The sequence below is a fragment of the Mirounga angustirostris genome, unplaced genomic scaffold, assembly GCF_029215605.1.
Source record: "Mirounga angustirostris isolate CCGP_5_RB_7025 unplaced genomic scaffold, mMirAng1.0.hap1 SCAF_6, whole genome shotgun sequence".
Lineage (NCBI taxonomy): Eukaryota > Metazoa > Chordata > Mammalia > Carnivora > Phocidae > Mirounga > Mirounga angustirostris.
This window is the reverse complement of record NW_026991714.1, coordinates 96,213,757-96,237,213: the sequence shown is the minus strand read 5'-3', so window position 1 is coordinate 96,237,213 and position 23,457 is coordinate 96,213,757. Positions and strand designations below refer to the sequence as shown.

At 36.6% G+C, this 23,457-nt stretch overlaps 1 protein-coding gene across 1 annotated transcript in view; it reads left to right on the top strand.

Moving 5' to 3' along the window:
• Nucleotides 1-23,457, top strand: part of CTNNA3 (catenin alpha 3) — a 1,789,288-nt gene that overhangs the window by 1,433,277 nt on the left and 332,554 nt on the right. Inside the window, exon 13 of the mRNA XM_064594691.1 lies at nucleotides 19,002-19,153. Coding sequence (XP_064450761.1) covers nucleotides 19,002-19,153 — 152 coding nt within the window. The remainder of the gene's footprint in view (nucleotides 1-19,001; nucleotides 19,154-23,457) is intronic.

Below are 23,457 nucleotides of genomic sequence, written 5' to 3'. Positions count from 1 at the left end.
TTTTGTTTATTTTTTCAAAGAACCAGCTCTTAATTTTATTGATCTTTTTTATTTTTTTTTAAATTTAGTCTCTATTTTATTTATTCACTGATCTTTATTATTTCCTTCCTTCTACTAATTTGGGGTTTTGTTTCTTCTTTTCTCTAGCTTCTTGTAAGGTTAGATTGTTTATTTGAGGTTTTTCTTGTTTCTTGAGGTAGGATGTATTGCTATAAATCTTCTAGAGGATCCACTTCTAAGCTCACTCATATGGCTGTTGACCTGAGGCCTCATAAGCTTACTAGCTGTTGGCTAGCAGTGTCAGTTCACTGCTTTGTGTGCCTCTTTATAGGGCTGTTTATAACATAATAGCTAAAGTTCCCAGAGCAAACAATGGGTGAGAAAGAGAATGACTAGGATGGAATCCTTGATGTATTTTTTTAACATATTCTAAGAAGTAATGTACCATTGCTTAATGCTACATTCTATGGGACACACAGATCTGGTACAGTGTAGCAAAAAGGTACAGAAAGACATGGATACCAGGAGGCTTGGATCACTGCGGGGGTCTATGTTAAGGGTTGGCTATCACACCTCGTAAAAATTTAGATTGATGGATTTTGAGAAGTAGGATTATATTGATAAATATTTGAAAATTTGTATTGAAAAATACAAAGAAAATTAACCCCACCACCCAAAATAAAACTTTTAAAGAGGCAGGTTTGTTTGTTTTTTGTTTTTTTTTTTAAACTCCTTTAAAATAAAGTGGTAAATAAGCAGGCTAAGGTCATCACAGAACATTATTTGAGTCAGTTCCAATTTTAAATATTTAAATAATTATATTTTTTAACCAGTTATTGTGATGTAAACCAATTTGAAAATGATATGAAGTATGAAAGAGGTAAATTTTTATATTAAGTAGTCATTGACTGATTTCTAAAACATTTAAATCAAGGCATATTATTTCTTAATATCGACATATAATTTAGATATATCAAATTTCTTAAAATTCTAGCTCCAGGGAAAGGAGCTAAGTCTCTAAGTCACTGGAGCTATCGAAAGCTGGATCCACTGGATAATTAAGTGATCCAGAGTTTCATATATAGAAAAAGATCTCTGACAGAAGGGGAAACAATTGTCAGTATCATGAAGTATCATAACAAAGGCTTTTCTCTCTATTTTATTTTTTGGAGATATTCCAGATGTTTGAAACATATATGTAGAGTAGACTAGTGAGGTCTTGTTAACTGTGTGGTGTGTCATAAAGCACTCAGTCAACTCTGATCCTTGATTTTCTCAATTGAAAAATGGCAAAATTCTCACCAGTCATTGCATTTTATGCTATATAATTTGTGAGGAACCAAGCACATTTTTGATACATAATATTGGATTCCTAAATATTAAGAAAATATGAACCACAATAATCAATATTTTTCAACAAATAAAAGAAATGAAGGGTATGAGGCATTTATAGAAGTTATGCAAATGTTTTATTGCACTTTCTGCTATTATTAATTCCTTCTTAGTTATTTAGCATAAAGAAATGATGACTTAGTGTTATGTGAACTTTCAAAGCCAAATTCCTCTACCAGTAGTAACTTGCAAAGATAATGATATAATTAGAAATATTTTAATCTGAGTTTTACAAATGATAGAAAACATAATTTGGTGACATAATTTTAAGCCATTACCTGTAATGAGTCTGAATTCTTTTGTGACCTATTTATTCCTATAATTATGTACCCTCACCTACTTTCAAATGCACATAATTTCAGCAAGGTTTAAGAAGGAGTGAAACATTCTTGGGTTACTACCAGGGAGAGACTCAAGGCCCAGGGGAAGCCAGCTCTTTAGATTTGTTATCCTTATTGCCAGAAAATTAACATTCATTCACTCAGGAGCACTGAAATGCAGAAGCCTCAGGGATTTTACTTATCAAAAGGAATCAGTGCAGTACTGGGGCTCAGAGAGCAAGCTCCGCAGTCTCAATTGCCAGCTCCCACTTATTAGCTGTATGATCTCAGTTTCTTCATCAGTAAAATCAGGATAGCAATAGTTCCTGTCTTACAGGGCTGCTGTGAGTATTACATGAGACAATGCATATACAATGCTTAGCACAGTGCCAAGATAAGGAAGCACTCAATAAATGTTAGCTATTATGCTGTATATTGTAAATAGAGTCAATAGGGAAAGTACAGATCTCTAAAGAACTCAGAACTGGTTTAGAATTTGGCAGTATAAAATAGAAAAGATACATTAAATTTGAAGCTTAAAATATATTGACCCAAAGGTCACCTTTGTTTAATAAATCTATGCTCCAAAGTTCAGAACAGTTCATACCACCTGGCATTTCAATTGATTAAAGTGAATTTGTTTAAGGTACTCCCCTCCTTTTTTGATCAATGATTGTATAACATCATGGTATATTATGTGTAAAGCTTACTTTCTTGAAACTTAGGTAGATTACGGATTCAAGGCAGGTTTGCCAATTTGTTGTTCCTTCTAAATTACCATTAACTGGCTACGTAATTATACTCACTTTGTATTTTCTTGAAAGCATTAAAAAAAAATCACTTCTAGTCTGATCCAAGCAACCATATGTCCATAGTATGAGTAAAGCACACCCACAGCTGATGTTTAAGCTAATGAAATGAGAAATGTATTACATATCAGCTTTGAATAGTTCATTTATGCTGTTAGAGTGAAAAAGTAGTAGTTTCCATCTGTACTTCAGAAATTAAACATTTGCTTCTGAAAGATTTTATTTTAATTGGAGCTAATATTAGTTTATTAGCAAAAGGCCTCTAGAGGAGTTAAAATGTAATCACGTAGCGATAATGAAAAGGCTATGTTGTATTTTTCTTGAAATACCCTAAATCTTTCTCACATTATCTCGCATGGTAGTGAAAACTAGACATTTACATGATTTTATGTTTGTCCTTTTTAGCCAAGATCTACACAGGAAGATGATGGTTGTAGTTTCACAATTGTAGAGATAGTAGTAACAGATTGAAGGTTTTGATAGGGAGTATTCAAGTATTATTGTGGCACATTTGTTTGATAGATGGGAAAAACTCTCTTTAGTGGGTGTTTAGACAGGATGAATTTGAGGTGTTATGAAAGATTCAGATAGAATTTTTCAGTGGGCAGTTGGATACAGAGTTCTAGAATTCAGGAAAAAGATCTAGATTAGAGATGTACTTTGGGATTCACATCCATATAAATGGGAACTGTGGTTTGGAACTTTTTTCTTAGGCAAGATGGTGTGAGTTAGCTTTCTCATTGCCTTTGATATCCCATTCACTGAATGTGAGACAGTGGTGTGATGGAATCTTACTATAGAATATTATTTTACAGGGGTGCCTGTGTGGCTCAGTTGGTTAAGCTACTGACTCTTGATTTCAGCTAAGGTTGTGTCTCAGAGTCATGAGATCGAGCCCACTCACAGTCTGCTGAAGTTTCTCTCCCCTTCTCCCTTCACCCCTGCCCCCCCACCCCACTCTATCTCTCTCTAAAACATAAATCTTTAAAAAGAAAGAATATTATTATCCAAAAGAAGTTTCCATGATGATAGAAATGTTCTACATCTCCACTCTCAAAGCAGTAGTCACATGGGGCAGAGGCTTCTTCAATATAATATAGTATAGTAGTTTAGAGTGTAGATTCTACATACTGGAAGTATGAGTTCGAATCTCCATCCTGCTATATATTAGCAGAATTACCCAGGACAAGATTCCTGACTTTTCTTTGTCTTCACCATTCACTAAATTTTAAACTCAGGCTAATAAAGGGGTTGTTTTAGGATTTAAATCACAGCTGACATTTAGAAAAGTGCCTTGAATCTAGTGAAGAATTAATGAATGTTACTATCATTAACCTTAAAAGTAAACTTAGAGAAATTTTTGAGAGTATCTTGAAATTTAAAAAAAAAAGAAGGCCATCTATGGATTGACCTTATTGATAGATTCATCCTTAGACTCATTCAATGTTGTGTTATTTTAGAAACATTTTGCATGTAAGATTGCCTATTTCTTTATATTTTTTGTGTTTTTTAAAATTTTTTTTCCAGCTTTAGAGAGATAATTGACAAATAAAAATTATATATATTTAAGATATACAACACAATGTTTTGATATACATTGTGAAGAGATTACCAAAATCAAGATAAATAACATGTTCATCACCTCACATGGTTACCTTTTTCTTTTCTTTTTGGTAGTGAGAACACATAAGATCTACTCTCAGCAAATTTCAACTACTCTACAATGTAGTAGTATTAACTATAGTTATTATACTGTACCCTGGAACTCCAGAACTTATTCATCCTGCGTAACTGAAATTTGTATCCTCTGGCCAACATTTCCTCATTTTCCTTACCTCCTGGCCATTAGCAACCACCATTCTATTCTTCACTTCTATGACAACTTAAATTCTACATATGAGTGTGATCATGCTGTATTTATATGCATGCTATTTTCTATAGTGGCTGTCTCAATTGGCATTTTTCTAACAATGTAAAAGAGTTTCCTTTTTTCTTCATCCTCACCAACACTTGTTATCTTCTGTCTTTTTGATACTAACCACTGTAACAAATATGAGCTATAGATTTGTATTTTCCTGATATTTAATGATGTTGAGCACCTTTTCATTTACCTATTGGCTATCTGTATGTTTTCCCTGGAAAAATGTTATTCAACTCCTCTGTTCATTTTTTTAAATTGGGTTATTATTATTATTTTTTCAATTGGGTTGTATAATTTTTTTATATATTTTGGATATTAACCCTTTATCAGATGTATGGTTTGCAAATATTTTCTCCCATTCCATAGGTTCTCTCCACCTTGCTGATTGTTTCCTTTTTATGTATTTTTTTGTTTGTTTAGTTTAATTCAATCCCACTTGTCTATTTCACTTTTGTTACCCATGTTTTAGTGTCATATCCAAAACACCATTGCCAAGACCAATGTCAGGGAGTTGTTTCCCTGTTTTCTTCAAGTAATTTTATGGTTTCAAATCTTATAAGTTTTTAATTCATGTTGATTTTTGTATATGGTGTGAGATAAGGGTCTAATTCCATCTTTTTGCTTTTGGACATGCAGTTATCCCAGCACCATTTATTGAAGAGTATCCATGCCTCATTGTGTGTTTTTGGCACCTTTGTCAAAAATCAGTTAACTGGAGATGCATAGATTTCTGGCTCTCTGTACCATTCCATTGGTCTATATGTTTGTTTTTATGCCAGTATCCTGTTTTTTTATTATTATTATTATTATTATTATTATTATTATTATTATTATAATTATTACTGAGGTAAATTTGGTATATATTAATTTCAGGTATACAACATAATATTTAATATTTGTATACACTAAAAAGTCTAGTTACCATTCATCATCATACAATTGACCGTCACCCTTTGCACCCACCTTCCTCTGAAAACCACCAATTTGTCCTCTGTATCTCTGAGTTTTGTTTTGCTTTGTTCATTCATGTGTTTTGCTTTTATAGATTCCACATATAAGTGAAATCATAAAGTATTTGTCTTCCTCTGACTCATTTCACTTAGCATAATACTCTCCAGGCCCATCTATGTTGTTGGGAATGACAAAATTTCATTCTTTTTTTATGTCTGAGTAATATTCCATTGTATATATACACCACATTTTCTTTATCCATCATCTATCAGTGGACAATTAAGTTGCTTTCATATCCTAGCTATTGTATATAATACTGCAATGAACATAGGGTGCATATATCTTTTCAAATTAGTGTTCTCATTTTCTTTGGATAAATATTCTGCCCATTTTTAAATAAGATTTTTTTTTTTTTTTTTTTTTTTTGCTTTTGAGTTGTATGAGTTTTTCATATAGTTTGGATATTAACCCCTTATCAGGAATATCATTTGCAAATATTTTCTCTAATTTAATAGGTTGCCTTTCCATTTTATTGATTTCCTTTGCTGTGCAGAAGCTTTGTAGTTTTATGTAGTCCTACTTGTTTATTTTTTTCTTTTGTTGGCTTTGCTTTTGGAGTCAGATTCAAAAATTCAAAGCCAGGAGGTTACTCTCTATGTTTTCTTTTTTCTTTTTTGGTAAATATTAAATATTTAATATGTAAATATTACACAACACATGACTGCCAGGCACTGGGCCAAATAAGAAAGCAAATGGCAAATCAAAATATTACTCAAAACAAAAGAAAAGAAAACACAAAATTCTAAAACCCCTGGGATGCAGCAAAGTGGATATTAGGGTGAAATTTATGCCATAAATGTTTAAGGAAAAAAAGTTCAAATAAACAACATTATACCACAAGGAACTAGAAAAAGAAGAAACTTGGCTGAAATTTAGTAGAGGAAGGAAATAACAAGGAAAAGTCAGAAACAAATAAAATAGAGACCAGGATAAAGAATAACATAACATTAAGAGTAATGACCAGTTTGGGGGGCAGAGCAAGATGGCAGAGGAGTAGGAGACCTGGATTTCATCTGATCCCAGGAATTGAGCTGGATAGGGATCAAACCATTCTGAACACCTACAAACTCAACAGGAGATTGAAGAAAAGAATAGCAACAACTCTCTGAATTGGAAAGTGACCACTTTCTGGAAGGTAGGATGTGTGGAGAAGTGAATCCGAGGCAATATTCGGGAGGATAGATGGTGGGGGAGGGGGCCTCCGTCGACCGCTTCTGGCAAGTGATAGAGCCTTGGAGCACAAAATTGAAACTTTTAGAAGTTGGCTCCACTGAGGGACATTGCTCCCGTAGCTAAGCAGGTGGTGAAACCCTCACTGGGACAGTGTGGTCTCAGGACCCTCAGGATCACAGAAAGACTGCGGCTGCCTGAGTGTGGCAGAGCTCCCAGGTATGGGAGCGGGGAAGCCGGCTGCAGAGACAGAGCCAAGGCGTGGGCTCTCAGCTTGGGGTTACCCTAAACCATAATCCGCGGCACAGTCGGGCCACTGCTCCTCCAGCAGGGACCTAACAAGTGGCAGATTGGGGAGATTCCCCTTCACCCCTGGGAGGAGTGGCATGGGAGTGCACCGCAGGGATCTGCTGGGTTTGGAGACTCCACACTGAGTCGGGTGCCAGAGATAGAAACGCTCGGTCACAGGCGGGGTGAGCACGAAGTGCGGCCGGAGACCAGGGAGACGGGAGTAATTGACTGCTTCTCTCTGGGGGCTCACTGAGGAGTGGGGTACCAAGTTCTCAGATCCTCCAGGCAGAGATTGGGAGGCCACCATTTTCACTCTCATTCTCCAAAGCTGTACCGAAAGCTTGCAGGTCACAAAAACTCCCGAGAGCAAACCCGAGCAGATTACTTAGCCCAGACCAGGCAAGGGCAGGGCAATTCTGCCTCCGGCAAAGATATTTGGGAACCACGGCAACAGGCCACTCCTCCAGAAGATCAGCAAGAAACAGCCAGCCAAGATCAAGTTTACTGATAAATGAGAACGGCGGAACTCCAGCGCTAGGGGAAAACTGAACATAGAATCCATGGTTTTTTTACCGTAATTCTTTAGTCTTTCAAAGTTAATTTTTATTAATTGTCTTTTTTTTGTGTGTGTGTATTTTTCCTTTTCCCTTTTTCAACCAACGCTTATCAATCCCTTTTTTAAAAAAAAAACATTTACATTTTTCATTTTTAGAGTCATATTCTATCCCTTCATAGTGGTTACCCTTATTTTTGGCATATATATATAAGTTGTTCTCTCTTTAAATTTTTGAGATACAGTTTGTTCTAACAGATCAAAATATACCCTAAATCTCTAATGTATGGCTTTGTTCTAGTCTTCTGCCTGATCACATTCTCTCCATTTTTTAATCTTTTTTTTTAAATACTCTTCTTTCTTTTTTCAACCAACTTCTTATCAATTCCTTTTATAAAATCTTTTTAATTTTCATCTTTACAGTCATATTCCAACCCTTCATCATATTAACCCTTATTTTTGTACATATATAAGTTTTTCTTTCTTTAAAATTTTGGGAGGCACTTCCTTCTAAACAGACCAAAATACATGCAAAATCAAGTGTGTGGCACTGATCTATGCACCAGCCTGACCATATTTGATCATATTCTGTTTTGTTTTGATTTGTTTTTCTTTGTTTTTATGTTTTTCTTTTTCTTTTTTCTTTCTTTCCCTTTCTTTTCCCCCAGCATCAAGTCTTTTCTGCTTTGTTCAGAGTATATTTTCTGGGGATGTTGTTACCCTGTTAGCATTGTGTTCTCTTATTCATCTATTCTCCTCTGGACAAAATGATAGGACAGAAAAAATCACCTCCACAAAGAGAACAAGAGGCAGTACCGACTGCCAGGGACATAATCAATATGGACATTAGTACGATGTCAGAACTAGAGTTCAGAATGATGATTTTAAAGATACTAGCTGGCCTTGAAAAAACCATGGGTGTTATTAGAGAAACCCTTTCTGGAGAAATAAAAGAACTAAAATTTAATCAAGTTGAAATCAAAAAGGCTATTAATGAGGTACAATAAAAAATGGGGGCACTAACTGCTAGGATAAATGAGGCAGAAGAGAGAATTAGTAATATAGAAGACCAAATGATGGAAAATAAAGAAGCTGAGAAAAAGAGAGATAAACAACTACTGGATCACAAGGGCAGAATTCAAGAGATAAGTGATACCATAAGAGAAAACAACATTAGAATAATTGGGATCCCAGAAGAAGAAGAAAGAGAGAGAGGGGCAGAAGGTATATTGGAGCAAATTATAGCAGAGAACTTCCCTAATTTGGGGAAGGAAACAGGTATCAAAATCCAGGAGGCACAGAGAACGCCTCTCAAAATCAATAAAAATAGGTCAACACCCCGACATCTAATAGTAAAACTTACGAGTCTCAGAGACAAAGAGAAAATCTTGAAAGCAGCTTGGAGAAGAGATCTGTGACCTACAATGGTAGAAACATTAGATTACCCACAGAGACCTGGCAGGTCAGAAAGGACTGGCATGATCTATTCAGAGCACTAAATGAGAAAAATATGCAGCCAAGAATACTATATCCACCTATGTTGTCATTGAAAATAGGAGAGATAAAAAGTTTCCAGGGCAAACAAAAACTAAAGGAATTTGCAAACATGAAAGCAGCCCTACAAGAACTATTGAAAGGGGTCCTCTAAGCAAAGAGAGAGCCTAAAAGCAACATAGACCAGAAAGGAACCCAGACAATATACAGTAACAGTCACCTTACAGGCAATACAATGGCACTAAATTCATATCTTTCAGTAGTTACTCTGAAAGTAAATGGGCTAAATGCCCCAATCAAAAGACGCAGGCTATCAGATTGGATTAAAAAACAAGACCCATCGATATGCTGTCTGCAGGAGACTCATTTTAGAACCAAGACACCCCCAGATTGAAAGTGAGGGGGTGGAAAACCATTTACCATGCTAATGGACATGGAAAGAAAGCTGGGGTGGCAATCCTTATATCAGACAAATTAGATTTTAAACCAAAGACTGTAATAAGAGATGAGGAAGGACACTATATCCTACTTAAAGGGTCTATCCAACAAGAAGATCTAACAATTGTAAATATCTATGCCCCTAACATGGGAGTAGCCAATTATATAGGCCAACTAATAACAAAAGCAAAGAAACACATCGACAACACTACAATAATAGTGGGGGACTTCAACACCCCCCTCACTGAAATGGACAGATCATCTAATCAAAAGATCAACAAGGAAATAAAGACTTTAAATGACACACTGGACCAAATGGACTTCATAGATCTATTCAGAACATTCCATCCCAAAGCAACAGAAAACACATTCTTCTCTAGTCCCCATGGAACATTCTCCAGAATAGATCCCATCCTAGGTCATAAATCAGGTCTCAACTGGTACCAAAAGATTAGGATCATTCCCTGCCTATTTTCAGATCATGATGCTTTGAAACTAGAACTCAATCACAAGAGGAAAGTCAGAAAGAACTCAAATAGGGGCGCCTGGGTGGCTCAGTCATTAAGCGTCTGCCTTCAGCTCAGGTCATGATCCCAGGGTCCTGGGATCGAGGCCCGCATCGGGCTCCCTGCTCAGCGGAATGCCTGCTTCTCCCTCTCCCACTCCCCCTGCTTGTGTTCCCTCTCTCGCTGTCTCTCTCTCTGTCAAAAAATAAATAAAATCTTTTAAAAAAAAAAGAAAGAACTCAAATACATGGAGGCTAAAGAGCATCCTACTGAAGAATGAATGGGACAACCAGGAAATTAAAGAAGAATTAAAAAAATTCATGGTACCAATGAAAATGAAAACACAACTGTTCAAAATCTTTGGGATGCAGCAAAAGCAGTCCTAAGAGGAGAGTATATAGCAATACAAGCCTTTGTCAAGAAAAAGAAATGTCTCAAATACACAACCTAACACTACACCTAAAGGAGCTAGAGAAAGAACAGCAAAAAAAGCCTAAACCCAGCAGGAGAAGAAAAATAGTAAAGATCAGAGCAGAAATCAATGAAATAGAAACCAAAGAACAGTAGAACAGATCAATGAAACTAGGAGCTGGTTCTTTGAAAGAATTAATAAGATTGATAAACCCCTGGCCAGACTTATCAAAAAGAAAAGAGAAATGACCCAAATCAACAAAATCATGAACGAAAGAGAAGAGGTTACAACCAACACCAAAGAAATACAAACAATTATAAGAACATATTATGAGCAACTCTATGCCAGCAAATTAGATAATCTGGAAAATGGAGGTATTCCTAGCAATGTATCAACTACCAAAACTGAACTAGGAAGAAATAGAAAACCTGAACAGACCTATAACCACTAAAGAAATTGAAGCAGTCATCAAAAATCTCCCAACAAACAAAAGCCCAGGGCCAGATGGCTTCCCAGGGGACTTCTACCAAACATTTCAAGAAGAATTAATACCTATTCTTCTGAAACTGTTCCAAAAAATAGAAATGGAAGGAAAACTTCCAAACTCGTTTAATGAGGCCACCATTACCTTGATCCCCAAACCAAAGACCCCATCAAAAAGGAGAATTACAGACCAATATCCTTGATGAACATGGATGCAAAAATTCTCACCAAAATACTAGCCAATAGGATCCAACAGTACATTAAAAGGATTATTCACCACGACCAAGTGGGATTTATCCCTGGGCTGCAAGGTTGGTTCAACATCCGCAAATCAATCAATGTGATACAATACATTAATAAAAGAAAGAACAAGAACCACATGATCCTCTCAAAAGATGCAGAAAAGCATTTGACAAAGTACAGCATCCTTTCTTGATCAAAACTCTTCAGAGTATAGGGATAGAGGGTCCATACCTCAATATCATAAAAGCCATCCAAGAAAAACCCACAGCGAATATCATTCTCAATGGGGAAATACTGAGAGCTTTCCCCCTAAGGTCAGGAACATTGCAGGGATGTCTACTATCCCCACTGCTATTCAACATAATATTAGAGGTCCTAGCCACAGCAATCAGACAACAAAAAGAAATCAAAGGCATCCAAATTGGCAAGGAGGAAGTCAAACTCTTACTCTTTGCAGATGATATGATACTTTATGTTGAAAACCCAAAAGACTCCACCCCAAAACTGCTAGAACTCATACAGGAATTCAGTAAAGTGGCAGGATATAAAATCAATGCACAGATATCAGTGGCATTCCTACACACTAACAACAAGACAGAAGAAAGAGAAATTAAGGATTTGATCCCATTTATAGTTGCACCCAAAACCATAAGATACCTAGGAATAAATCTAACCAAAGAGGCAAAGGATCTGTACTCAGAAAACTATAAAATACTCATGAAAGAAATTGAGGAAGACACAAAGAAATGGAAAAACGTTTCATGCTCATGGATTGGAAGAACAAATATTGTGAAGATGTCAGTGCTACCTAGAGCAATCTACACATTCATTGCAATCTCCATCAAAATACCATCCACTTTTTTCAAAGAAATGGAACAAATAATCCTAAAATTTGTATGGAACCAGAAAAGAACCTGAATAGCCAGAGGAATGTTGAATAAGAATAGCAAATTGGCGGCATCACAATTCTGGACTTCCAGCTCTATTACAAAGCTGTCATTATCAAGACAGTATGGTACTGGCACAAAAACAGACACCTAGATCAATGGAACAGAATAGAGAGCCCAGAAATGGACCCTCAACTCTATGGTCAACTTATCTTTGACAAAACAGGAAAGAATGCCCAATGGAAAAAAGACAGTCTCTTCAACAAATGGTGTTGGGAAAATTGGACAGCCACATGCAGAAGAAAGAAACTGGACCATTTCCTTACACCACACACAAAAATAGACTCAAAATGGTTGAAAGACTTCAGTGTGAGACAGGAGTCCATCAAAATCCTAAAGGAGAACACAGGCAGCAACCTCTTCGACCTCAGCACAGCAACTTCTTCCTAGAAACATTGCCAAAGGAAAGTGAAGCAAGGGCAAAAATGAACTGTTGGGACCTCATCAAGATATAAAGCTTTTGCACAGCAAAAGAAACAGTCTACAAAACCAAAAGACAACCAACAGAGTGGGAGAAGATATTTGCAAAGGACATATCAGATAAAGGGCTAGTATCCAAAATCTATAAAGAACTAATCGAACTCAACACCCAAAGAACAAATGATCCAATCAAGAAATGGGCAGAAGACATGAACTGACATTTTTCCAAAGAAGACATCCAAATGGCGAAGAGACACATGGAAAAGTGCTCAACATCACTCAGCATCAGGGAAATCCAAATCAAAACCTCAGTGATATATCACCTCAACCAGTCAGAATGGCTAAAATTAGCAAGTCAGGAAATGACAGATGTTGGCGAGGTTGCAGAGAAAGTGGAACCGTCCTACACTGTTGGTGGGAATGCAATCTCGTGAAGCCACTCTGGCAAACAGTATGGAGGTTCTTCAAAAAGTTGAAAATAGACCTACCCTACGATCCAGCAATTGCACTACTGGGTATTTACCCCAAAGATACAAATTTAGTGATTTGAAGGGGTACGTGCACCCCAATGTTTATGGCAGCAACGTCCAGAATAGCCACACTGTGGAAAGAGCCAAGATGTGCATTGATAGATGAATGGATAAAGAAGAAGTTTACATATATATATATGTGTGTGTGTGTGTATAGGAAGCTATAATTTCAGCTATAATTTCCTCAATGTGTATACACACACACACACATATACACAATGGAATATTATGCAGCCATCAAAAAGAATGAAATTTTGCCATTTTCAATGACGTGGATGGAACTGGAGGGTCTTATGCTGAGCGAAATAAGTCAATCAGAGAAAGACATGTATCATATCATCTCACTGATATGAGGAATTCTTAATCTCAGGAAACAAACTTAGTGTTGTTGGAGTGGTGGGGGGTGGGAGGGATGAGGCGGCTGGGTGATAGACATTGGGTAGGGTATGTGCTATGGTGAGCACTGTTAAGTGTGCAAGACTGTTGAATCACAGATCTGTATCTCTGAAACAAATAATACATTATATGTTAAAAAAAAAAGAAGAAAGGAGGGGAAGAATGAAGGGGGCGAAATCGGAGGGGGAGATGAACTATGAGAGTCGATGGACTGTGGAAAACAAACTGAGGGTTCTAGAGGGGAGGGTGGGAGGATGGGTTAGCCTGGTGATGGATATTAAAGAGGGCATGTACTGAATGGAGCACTGGGTGTTATACTCAAACAATGAATCATGGAACACTACATCAAAAACTAATGGTGTAATGTATGGTGATTTACATAACATAATAAAAAAAGAGTAATGACTAGTTTTTCCAAAAATATAAACAAAATTGTCAATGCTTTAACTACATTAACAAGAAAAAAAAAAGAGGGAAGACTCAAAAAACAAAATGAGAGATGTAAGAGAAAACAATACAATAGATAACCACAGAAATACATAGTGTGATAACAATTACTATAAATAATTATATACTAACAAATCAGATAACTTAGAAAAAAAAAACAGATAATTCCTAAAAATGTACATTACTATGATTGAATCCTCAATCTTGAATCCAAGAAATAGGAAATCTTCTTAGACCAAAAACAAGAATAAAAGTTGAATTAAGAATCAGAAATCTCCCAGAACAGAAAAGCCCCAAAACCACATGATTTCATTGGTGAATTCTACCAAACATATGAATAATTAATGACCGTCTTTATCAAAATCTTATAATAGTGGAATAGAGGGAACACATTCAACGTCATTCCATGAGGTCATGTTACCTGGTTACCAAAGCAGTATAAAAACAATTCAAGAACAAAAAGTTCTAGTTATTCCGATATAAGTATTGCTACTCTGATTTTTTTTTTTGACATCCATTTGCATGCTAAATGTTTCTCCACCCCCTTACTTTCAATCTGCAGGTTTCTTTAGATCTAAAATGAGTCTCTTATAAGCAGCATATAGAAGAGTCTTATTTTTGTTTTTGTTTTTGTTTAAAGAGGTAGAAATTTATTGAACACATGGCAAGGGGAGTGGCAGGCAGGACCACAGAGGAGAGGCTATCTGCTGGGTCTTGTTTTTTTTAATCCATTCTGATACCTGATGTCTTTTGATTGGCGCATTTTGTCCATTTACGTACAAAGTAATTATTGATAGATATGTGCTTATCCCATATATCTACTCATTTTGATATTTTCTGGAGATTTTCTCTGTTCCTTTCTTGTCTTTGTCACTTTTGGTCTCTTCTTTGCACTCAAAGAGTCCCTTTAATATTTCTTGCAGGGCTGGTTTGGTGGTCGCGAACTCCTTCAGTTTTTGTTTGTCTGGGAAACTCTTGATCTCTCCTTCTATTCTGAACTATAGCCTTGCTGGATAGAGTATTCTTGGCTGCAGATTTTTCCCATTCAGCATTTTGAATATATCATGTCACTCTCTTCGGGCTTGCCAAGTTTCTGTTGAGAAATCTCCAGCTAGCCTTATGGGTCTTTCCTTGTAAATTAAGGACTTCTTTTGTCTTGATACTTTTAAGATTTTTTTTTTCTTTATCACTGTATTTTGCAAATTTAAATCACAATATGTCTTGGTATTAGTCTGCTTTTGTTGATTTTGATGGGAGTTCTCTATGCCTCCTGGATTTGGATGTCTCTTTCCTTCCCCAGATTAGGAAGCTATAATTTCAGCTATAATTTCCTCAAATAAACCTTCTGCCCCCTTTACTTTCTCTTCTTGTGGGACTTCTATAATGTGAATGCTATTATGTTTGATAGAGTCACTGATTTCCCTAAGTCTATTCTCATGTTGCATAATTCTTCTTTCCCTCTTTTGTTCAGCTTCATTATTTTTCATGATTTTGTTTTCTATGTCACTAATTCATTCCTCTGCTTTCTCCAGCCTGCTGTTCATTGCATCAAGCCTTTTTCCAATCGTGTTTGTTGCATTCTTCTTCTCTGATTCTTTTTTTTTTAACTTTTTTATCTCTGTTGTACAAGTCTCACTGATATCTTCTATTCTTTTCTCAAGCCCAGTGAATATCCTTAAGACTGTTGCTTTCAATTCTTCATCAGGCATGTTACTTGTATCTGTTTCACTTAGATCTTTGGTCTTATCATGTTCTTTCATTTGGGATAAGTTCCTCCATCTTGGCATTTTGTCTAAGTCTCTGCCTTCTTCTCTGTGTTAGAAAAGCCAGTTATGTCTCCTACCAGTAATGGCCTTCTGAAGAAGTGCTCCTGTAGTGCCCAGGGCCTGCAGTTTCAGGGAGTGTCTTGGTGTGTGCTGGGTGAGCTCTGCTGTTGTATTTTGTTTACTCTATGCTCCAGGCCTGTCATCTGCAGAGGCTCTCCTTGCCTACTGTGGGCAATGTTTGGTCTCTGCCCTAAATGTAGTGAGTTTTAACTAGGTGTGCTCTGGTCTGCTTGTGAGATGAGACTTGACACCAACTCCACCAGAACTGAGACCCTGCAGAATTCTCTGGTTGGGACACATGGTATGGGCAGGGATTTGTGCTGGGCTTCTGAGAGAGGGGCCCACCACCCTGGGACTGAGGTAAGCTTGACAGAGAAGAGCAGTCCCACCAGAGGACGGGGGAGTGGGGCTTGGTATAAGTAAGTTAGGCAGCCAGTGCTGCACTGCCTCTTGCTGGTAGCTCTGTGTTTATGCTGAGAGATGGGGGAGGGAAATGGGCTTAGCCAGCTATCCTGTTCCCAGAGAGGCATCTCTGTGAATGCTTCCACCCCCAGACACTCTGAGTGAATAATCTCCCCACTCTGTGCTCCAAGCGTTCTTCAAATCACTGTTTCCTCACTGTCTGCCCTGGGGTTGTTTGCCTGTCTTCTCTCCAGGAGCAGGGCAGTGCTCTCAGGACTCTATCCCAGCCAAGCCTGCTGACCTTTAAAACTCTAGGCTTTAAGCCCTGTTGGCTGCAAGAACTTAAGAAATTCAGCCCTTCTCATTTTCCAAGCCAATGGCTTTGGGAAAACATTCTCCTTGTGTGCTCCCCTCTGTTCCTCTCTCTTTCATCCTTCTGCACAGGACCAGGGCTCCCTCCCCTCCACAGCAGCCACAGTCTGTTTTACCCCTGAATCATATCTCCGTAATTCTACCTTCTTCAATGTGGCCTCTTCTTGCCCTTTAGTTGTGGAATCTGTTCCATCAGTCTTCAGACCAATTTCTGGGTTATTTAGGATGATTTGATAGTTATCTAGTTGTATTTGTGGGACAAAATGAGCCTAGGGTCCTCCTACTCCACCTCCATCTTAGGGAATTCTGATGACTTCTTCTGTTCTGCCTATGTTTTCTTTAGGAGTTTTATGGTTTTCTTACATTCAAGTCTTGAATCCATTTTGATTTTTTTTTTTTTTTAAGATTTTATTTATTTGAGAGAGAGAGAATGAGAGACAGAGAGCATGAGAGGGAGGAGGGCCAGAGGGAGAAGCAGACTCCCTGCCGAGCAGGGAGCCCGATGTGGGACTTGATCCCGGGACTCCAGGATCATGACCTGAGCCAAAGGCAGTCGCTTAACCAACTGAGCCACCCAGGTGCCCTTGAATCCATTTTGAATAAACTTTGTGTATCGTGTAAGAGAGTGGTCTGTTTCCATTCTTTTGCATGTAGCTGTCCAGTTTTCCCAGCACCATTTATTAAAAAGATTGTCATTTTCCCCTTTTGTATTATTGACTTCTTTGTTGTAAATTAATTGAACATATATGTGTGGGTTTATTTCTGGGCTCTCTATTCTGTTCCATTGATCTATGTGTCTGTTTTTATGCCAATACCATACTGTTTTCATGATTAACTGTGTAGTATAGTTTGAAGTCATGGAGTGTGACACCCTCCGCTTTGTTCTTTTTTCTCAAGATCATTTGGCCACTTAGGGTCTTTTGTGGTTCCGAATTTTGGAATTCTTTGTTCTAGTTCATGAAAAATGCCACTGAAATTTTGATAAGAATTTCATTGTATTTATAGATTACTTTGGGATGTATGGGCATTTTAACAGTATTAATTCTTCTTTTTTTTTTTTTTTAAAGATTTTATTTATTTATTTTAGAGACAGAGCACAAGAGGGGGGAGAGGGAGAAGCAGACTCCCCGCTGAGCAGGGACCCCCAATGCGGGACTCGATCCTGGGACTCCAGGATCATGACCTGAGCCGAAGGCAGTTGCTTAACCAACTGAGCCACCCAGGCGCCCCTTAACAGTATTAATTCTTATAGTTCATGAGTTTAGATTATCTTTCCATTTATTTGTGTCATCTTAAATTTCTTTCTTCTGTGCCTTGTAGTTTTCAGCATACAAGTCTTTCATGTCCTTGATTACATTTATTCCTAGGCATTTTATTCTTTGTGGTGTAATTATAAATGGGATTGTTTTCTGAATTTTTCTTTCTGATAATTCATTATTAATATGTAGAAATGCAACAGATTTTGTGTATTGGTTTTGTATCCTTGGTTTTTGTATCCTACAACTTTACAGAATTCATTTATTAGTTTTAACAGTTTTTGGTGGAGACTAGGATTTTCTATGTATGGTATCGTGTCATCTGCAAAGAATGACAGTTTTACTTCTTCCTTATCATCTTGGATGCCTTTTTATTTCTTGTTCTTGTCTGGCTAGGATTTTGAATATGTTGAGTAAAAGTGCTGAGAGTGGGCATCCATGTCTTATTATTGATCTTCAGCTTTTCTTCATTGAGTATGATGTTTGCTCTGGGGTTTTCATACATGGCCTTTATTATGTTGATGCATGTTCTGTCTATACCCATTTTGTGGAGAGTCTTATGATAAATAAATGTTGAATTTTATCAAATTCTTTTTGTGTATCAGTGGTGATGATTGTGATTTTTATTAATGTAATTTATCTGCTAGATTTTGGATTTTTATATTTCTATTTCATAATCTCAATGTATTGTTTTAAATTTACCCTTTGATTTCTTCATTAATTCATTGGTTGTTCTGTAACATGTTGTTTAATATCCACATATTTGTGATTTTCCCAGTTTTCCTCCTGTAATTGATTTCTAGTTTCATATCATGGTGTCAAAAAAGATGATTAATATGATTTCATTCTTCTTAATTTTATTGAAACTTGTTTTGTAGCCTATCATGTGATCCATCCTAAAGAATGTTCCATGTGCACACCAGAAGAATGTATATGTTCTGCTATTGGATAGAATGTTCTGTATACATCTATGATAAGGTCCACCTGGTCTAATGTGTTGCTTAAAGCTGTCTTGTTTTTTTTTTTTAATTTTGATTTTTTTGTCTGGATGGCTTATCCATTGATGTAAGTGGGGCCATTAAAGTTCCTTACATTAATGTATTGCTGTCAATGTCTCCCTTTAAGTTTGTTAATTTTTGCTTTATTTATTTAGGTGTTCCTATGATGGTGCATAAATATTTATAAATATTATATCCTCTTGTTGGATTGACTTCCCTCCCGTTTTGTTTCTTTACATGAAAAAAATAATTAAAATTCTATTAACCAAATATTTATTTAAAAATATGTCTCATATTTTTATGAAACTCCAGAAATCAGAAAATACAAACACTACAATCTTTTCTTTCTTATTAATTTTAACAGCAATTCCTGAGTTTGTAACACAAGTGAACGTTGCCTTAGAAGCCTTAAGTAAAAACTCTTTGGATGTATTTGATGATGATCAATTTGTGGACATCTCAAAGAAGATCTATGACACAATTCATGATATCAGATGTTCAGTCATGATGATTCGGGTAAGTTTGCTTTGCTTTCCATTGAATTATTGCAATCCTTCTCACCATTTGGAATGCTTGGAATGACTGCAAGAATTATTTTATTTCTATTTCATAATGTCAATGCTGAAATCCACTAGAACTTTAGAAATTCATATGTATCCCTGAAGTCAAATCTACTGTCACAAACAACACTTTCACTTATGTATTTGGTTATAACTTATGCAAATGAGCACATTTAACTGCTGTGTGTGCAGAAATGATAGGATTCCTTGTGTGCAGAATTCACTGAAGTGTCACATAGCATGATCAGGAGCCAAAGGAAAATACATAAAGTAATTTGCTTTCTTTTCTTGAATGGAAAGGAAAGGATCTTTCTCATCACTGTATTGAAATTGGTAGGAAAATGTGTCTAAAACAGAGTGTTTCTATGGTCAAACCTTCTCATAGTGGATTAGAGACTCAGACTGTTCTGTAAGAAATCCCACATGGAGCTGATAAGAACAACAAACACTTGAACTGTCCCAGTCTGGGAATTGTCTGTTTGGGGGAAGATATGCCATCTTCATAAGGGTGAAAGTGAGCCCTTTATTGTGGGTGTACTGCATACACAGAGACCAGGATTATTTGTTTTCACTCAAATATTAATGTGGGGTGTTTATTCAAATTTTATTTGAAAAACAGTGGAGGCTTTCTGGAAAATGCCCATGTAAAGATATGGGGATATTTTATCTTAGAATGGGTTCACCTGAAGGCAGATCTGAGGTAAGAATCTGTGTTACCATTAGTCTATTTAGGAGAAAGTAAGAAAGAAAAAGTGAGGCAGGGAGGGGAAGTAAACCAGCAAGATGTAATTATGCATCACTACTGGCAACTAGGGCTCAATCCTGCTGGGAAATCTGGGCGATACTATAGAATACACCTCAGAATTACCTTACCTGAGGTGAACAAAACCCAATATATTTACCTATTCATCCTTGATTAAAGGCTACCCCTCCTCAGAGTGTTACTAAAGCCTCCTGCGTGGGTCAGTCAAGCTCTTGTGGCCAAAAAAAGCAACCCTCAGGCAGAGTGGCAGGTGCTTGCAATAAGAAGATTCAGTAGGAATGGTGAGTGTAATTTGTTAAGTATGAAGAGTGTTTAATTTGAAAGCCTCTACATTTAACTGTTAGTGAGACTATAAAGATGGAACTAGAAGTTCTGAGGATATATGGAGTGAGCACCAATAGTATCTGACGGGCTTGAATGTCATAGTTAGGTTACACAGAGCAGTATATAAAAATGGAGTCATTTGGGGATCTTGTAAGGAAAAAAGCCAACAAAAGTTGAAGACACTGGCAGGGCAATGGATGCTTATGAAAGAAATTCTAAGAAAGGCTAAAGGTGTCAAGATATAGGATCTAGCACTTCAGAGCCTGGGAAAACCTGAAAGCAAGCCAATAATATGTAAAAGAGAGAAATTTCCACGTATATATTATTCATATGTGATTGAGTGCTGTGGCACTGTACCAGTACTATGTCTGAGCTGCAAAGTACATTTTCAAATATTTTCTAATTCTAAAAAAGGATTTTAAACCTTACCCATGTGGACTAGTGGACTAGCAGACTGCTCATAATCCAAAACTGAGAAGATAGGTAGAACCAGGAGAGAAACATAGAGTGAAGCGCATGAATTTCAGGAAGTAGTCTTTCCAGAGTAAAACGCCTGCATTTCCGGTATCCCTGGGTGGATATGTAAGAAGATTAAACCAGTGAAATAGCATAGGTAAACCAGGGTAGGATATGGATTTTTTTTCTGAAAAATCTATCTATGGATGAAAAAAGTCTTGTAATAGCTCCCATTTGTATGTTTTAGTCTTAAAAAGTTTCCTCCTTATCAAAATAGCTTACTTATAGCAAATCATATTATCTTGCCATTATTTCTATATATCTCTCATATCCAGCAGTCCTCTGTAGGGCAAGAGAATAATTTATTGTAATTATTTAATAGCCTTAGAGGGCAGTAATTTTTCCCTACAGTCATCTCTTTTTCAAGGTACATACTTCAATTTCTTTTAACTTTTCCTCGTAGGAATAATTTAGTATTTTGTGTTCTTTACCAGTCCTATTTAACTTTTCAACAAAATTCTCAAATGAGACTATCAAAAAGCATACTCTAATTAGGGCCTGTCCAAAGTCAAATAAAGTGGAAAACTTGTTCTTATGTTGCCAATAATATAGCCGACTGCTATGAACTTATGTTTTCCCCTCTTAAATACCAAGATTGTTGGATAGACCATTTCTTTTTCTTTTTTACCCTGTTGTTGCCTGTATATGCTTCTCCATTTTGATTTGATATGTTTGCTCTTGGTCATAAATCCTTATCATGTTAAACTTTATTATATTTCTAAATGATTCTTCATATAATTTATCAGGTTGCTTTTTTTCATTTTTATTTTTTTATTATGTTTAATTAGCCAGCATATAGTACATCACAAGTTTTTGATGTAGTGTTCAATGATTCATTAGTTGCGTATAATACCCAGTGCTCATCCCAACACATGCCCTCCTTAATACCCATCATCTGGTTATGCCATTTCCCCACCCCCTCCCTTCTGTAACCCTCAGTTTGTTTCCTGAGTCCAGGGTCTCTCATGGTTTGTCTCCCTCTCTGATTTCTTCCCATTCAGTTTTCCCTCCCTTCCCCGGTGGTCCTCCCCTCTATTCCTTATGTTCCTCATATGAGTGAAACCATATGATAATTGTCTTTCTCTGCTTGACTTATTTCACTTAGCATAACCCCCTCCAGTTCCATCCACATCGATGCAAATGGTAGGTATTCATCCTTTCTGATGGCTGAGTAATATTCCATTGTATATATGAACCACATCTTTATCCATTTGTCTGTTGAAGGTCATCTTGGTTCCTTCCACAGTTTGGCTATTGTGGACATTGCTGCTATGAACATTGAGGTGCATGTGCCCCTTCTTTTTACTACATCTGTATCTTTGGGGTAAATACCAAGTAGTGCAATAGCTGGGTGGTAGGGTAGCTCTATTTTTAATGTCTTGAGGAACCTCCATACTGTTTTCCAGAGTGGCTGTACCAGCTTGCATTCCTACCAACAGTGTAAGAGGGTTCCCCTTTCTCCACAACCTTGCCAACACTTGTTGTTTCCTGTCTTGTTAATTTTGGCCATTCTAACTGGTGTAAGGTGTTATCCCATTGTGGTTTTGATTTGTATTTCCGTGATGGCTGGTGATTTTGAACATGTTTTCATGTGTTTGTTAGCCATTTGGTTGTGACTGTACCTAAATCAGCATCAATTAGAAACATGAGGTTATAATCTCAATTCCTTCATCTAGATTACTAAACAAAATATTGAATTATATTGGCCCTTCATCTGACTGAAATCTCTGCTAGATAGCTCCAGTTAAGGACCTTAGTGTTAAGAGACCTTAGAAGCTGATGTTCCATCCAACTGAGAACATACTGGTAAGTGTATGGTTTGTAAGAATGTTTTCTGAATTTTGAGGTAGAACTATTCTTCCTTCAAACACACTTTAAGGCCTAAATAAATAAATAAAACAGATAAAAAAAGAGCTCCTGTACTTGAAACCATGAAGGAGAGTCCAGGGGCCCATCATCTCTGTGTCTTCATGCCCGGTTCCTTAGGCAGCCTCTAGGGAAACTCCCACAGAACTTCTACAAGGATTCTTTGGAGGATGATCCATAAACCTGTGTATTTAACTGCTAATTGGATTATATGTTGAAAATAGAAGTCTAATTCAGGTGCAATTAATAAAAATCTATCTTTTTTTTTTCCTTTGAGGACTATCCCTTTATTATAGAATATGATAAAATTGATCTGGTGTAATCTTCTCTTTATAAGGTCAAATGTAATGCTGACCAATATCCCAATCTTAGAACTGCAAAACATTTGATGCTTTCTTCAAAGTATCTGAAGAGTGTCAATATTAAGGCAATATGTTTACAATTATGCAAGTTCAAGGAGGGCTAGGTTATGCTCTTGAGAGTGTTTTTGAATGTTACAGAATCCTGTCCTATGTCTGAATTTTCATGAGTGTTCAGTGCCCTTGAAACAATAAAATACTAACTTCAGATCAGTGCCCAAAATTTTACAAATAGTTTTGTAAAAATATGATTGTATCTGCCTTTAATATTTATTTTGGTGAATAATTATGTTAGCAATTGTTCAGATTATTTTTAAAATTTCTGAGAGAAAATGCTGTGACATTTAATATTACTCTCTCCACTGGATTCAGTTTGTGGACAAATTACAGAATCCCATTCTTAACCTCAAAGAGAAGGGAGTATTAAATATT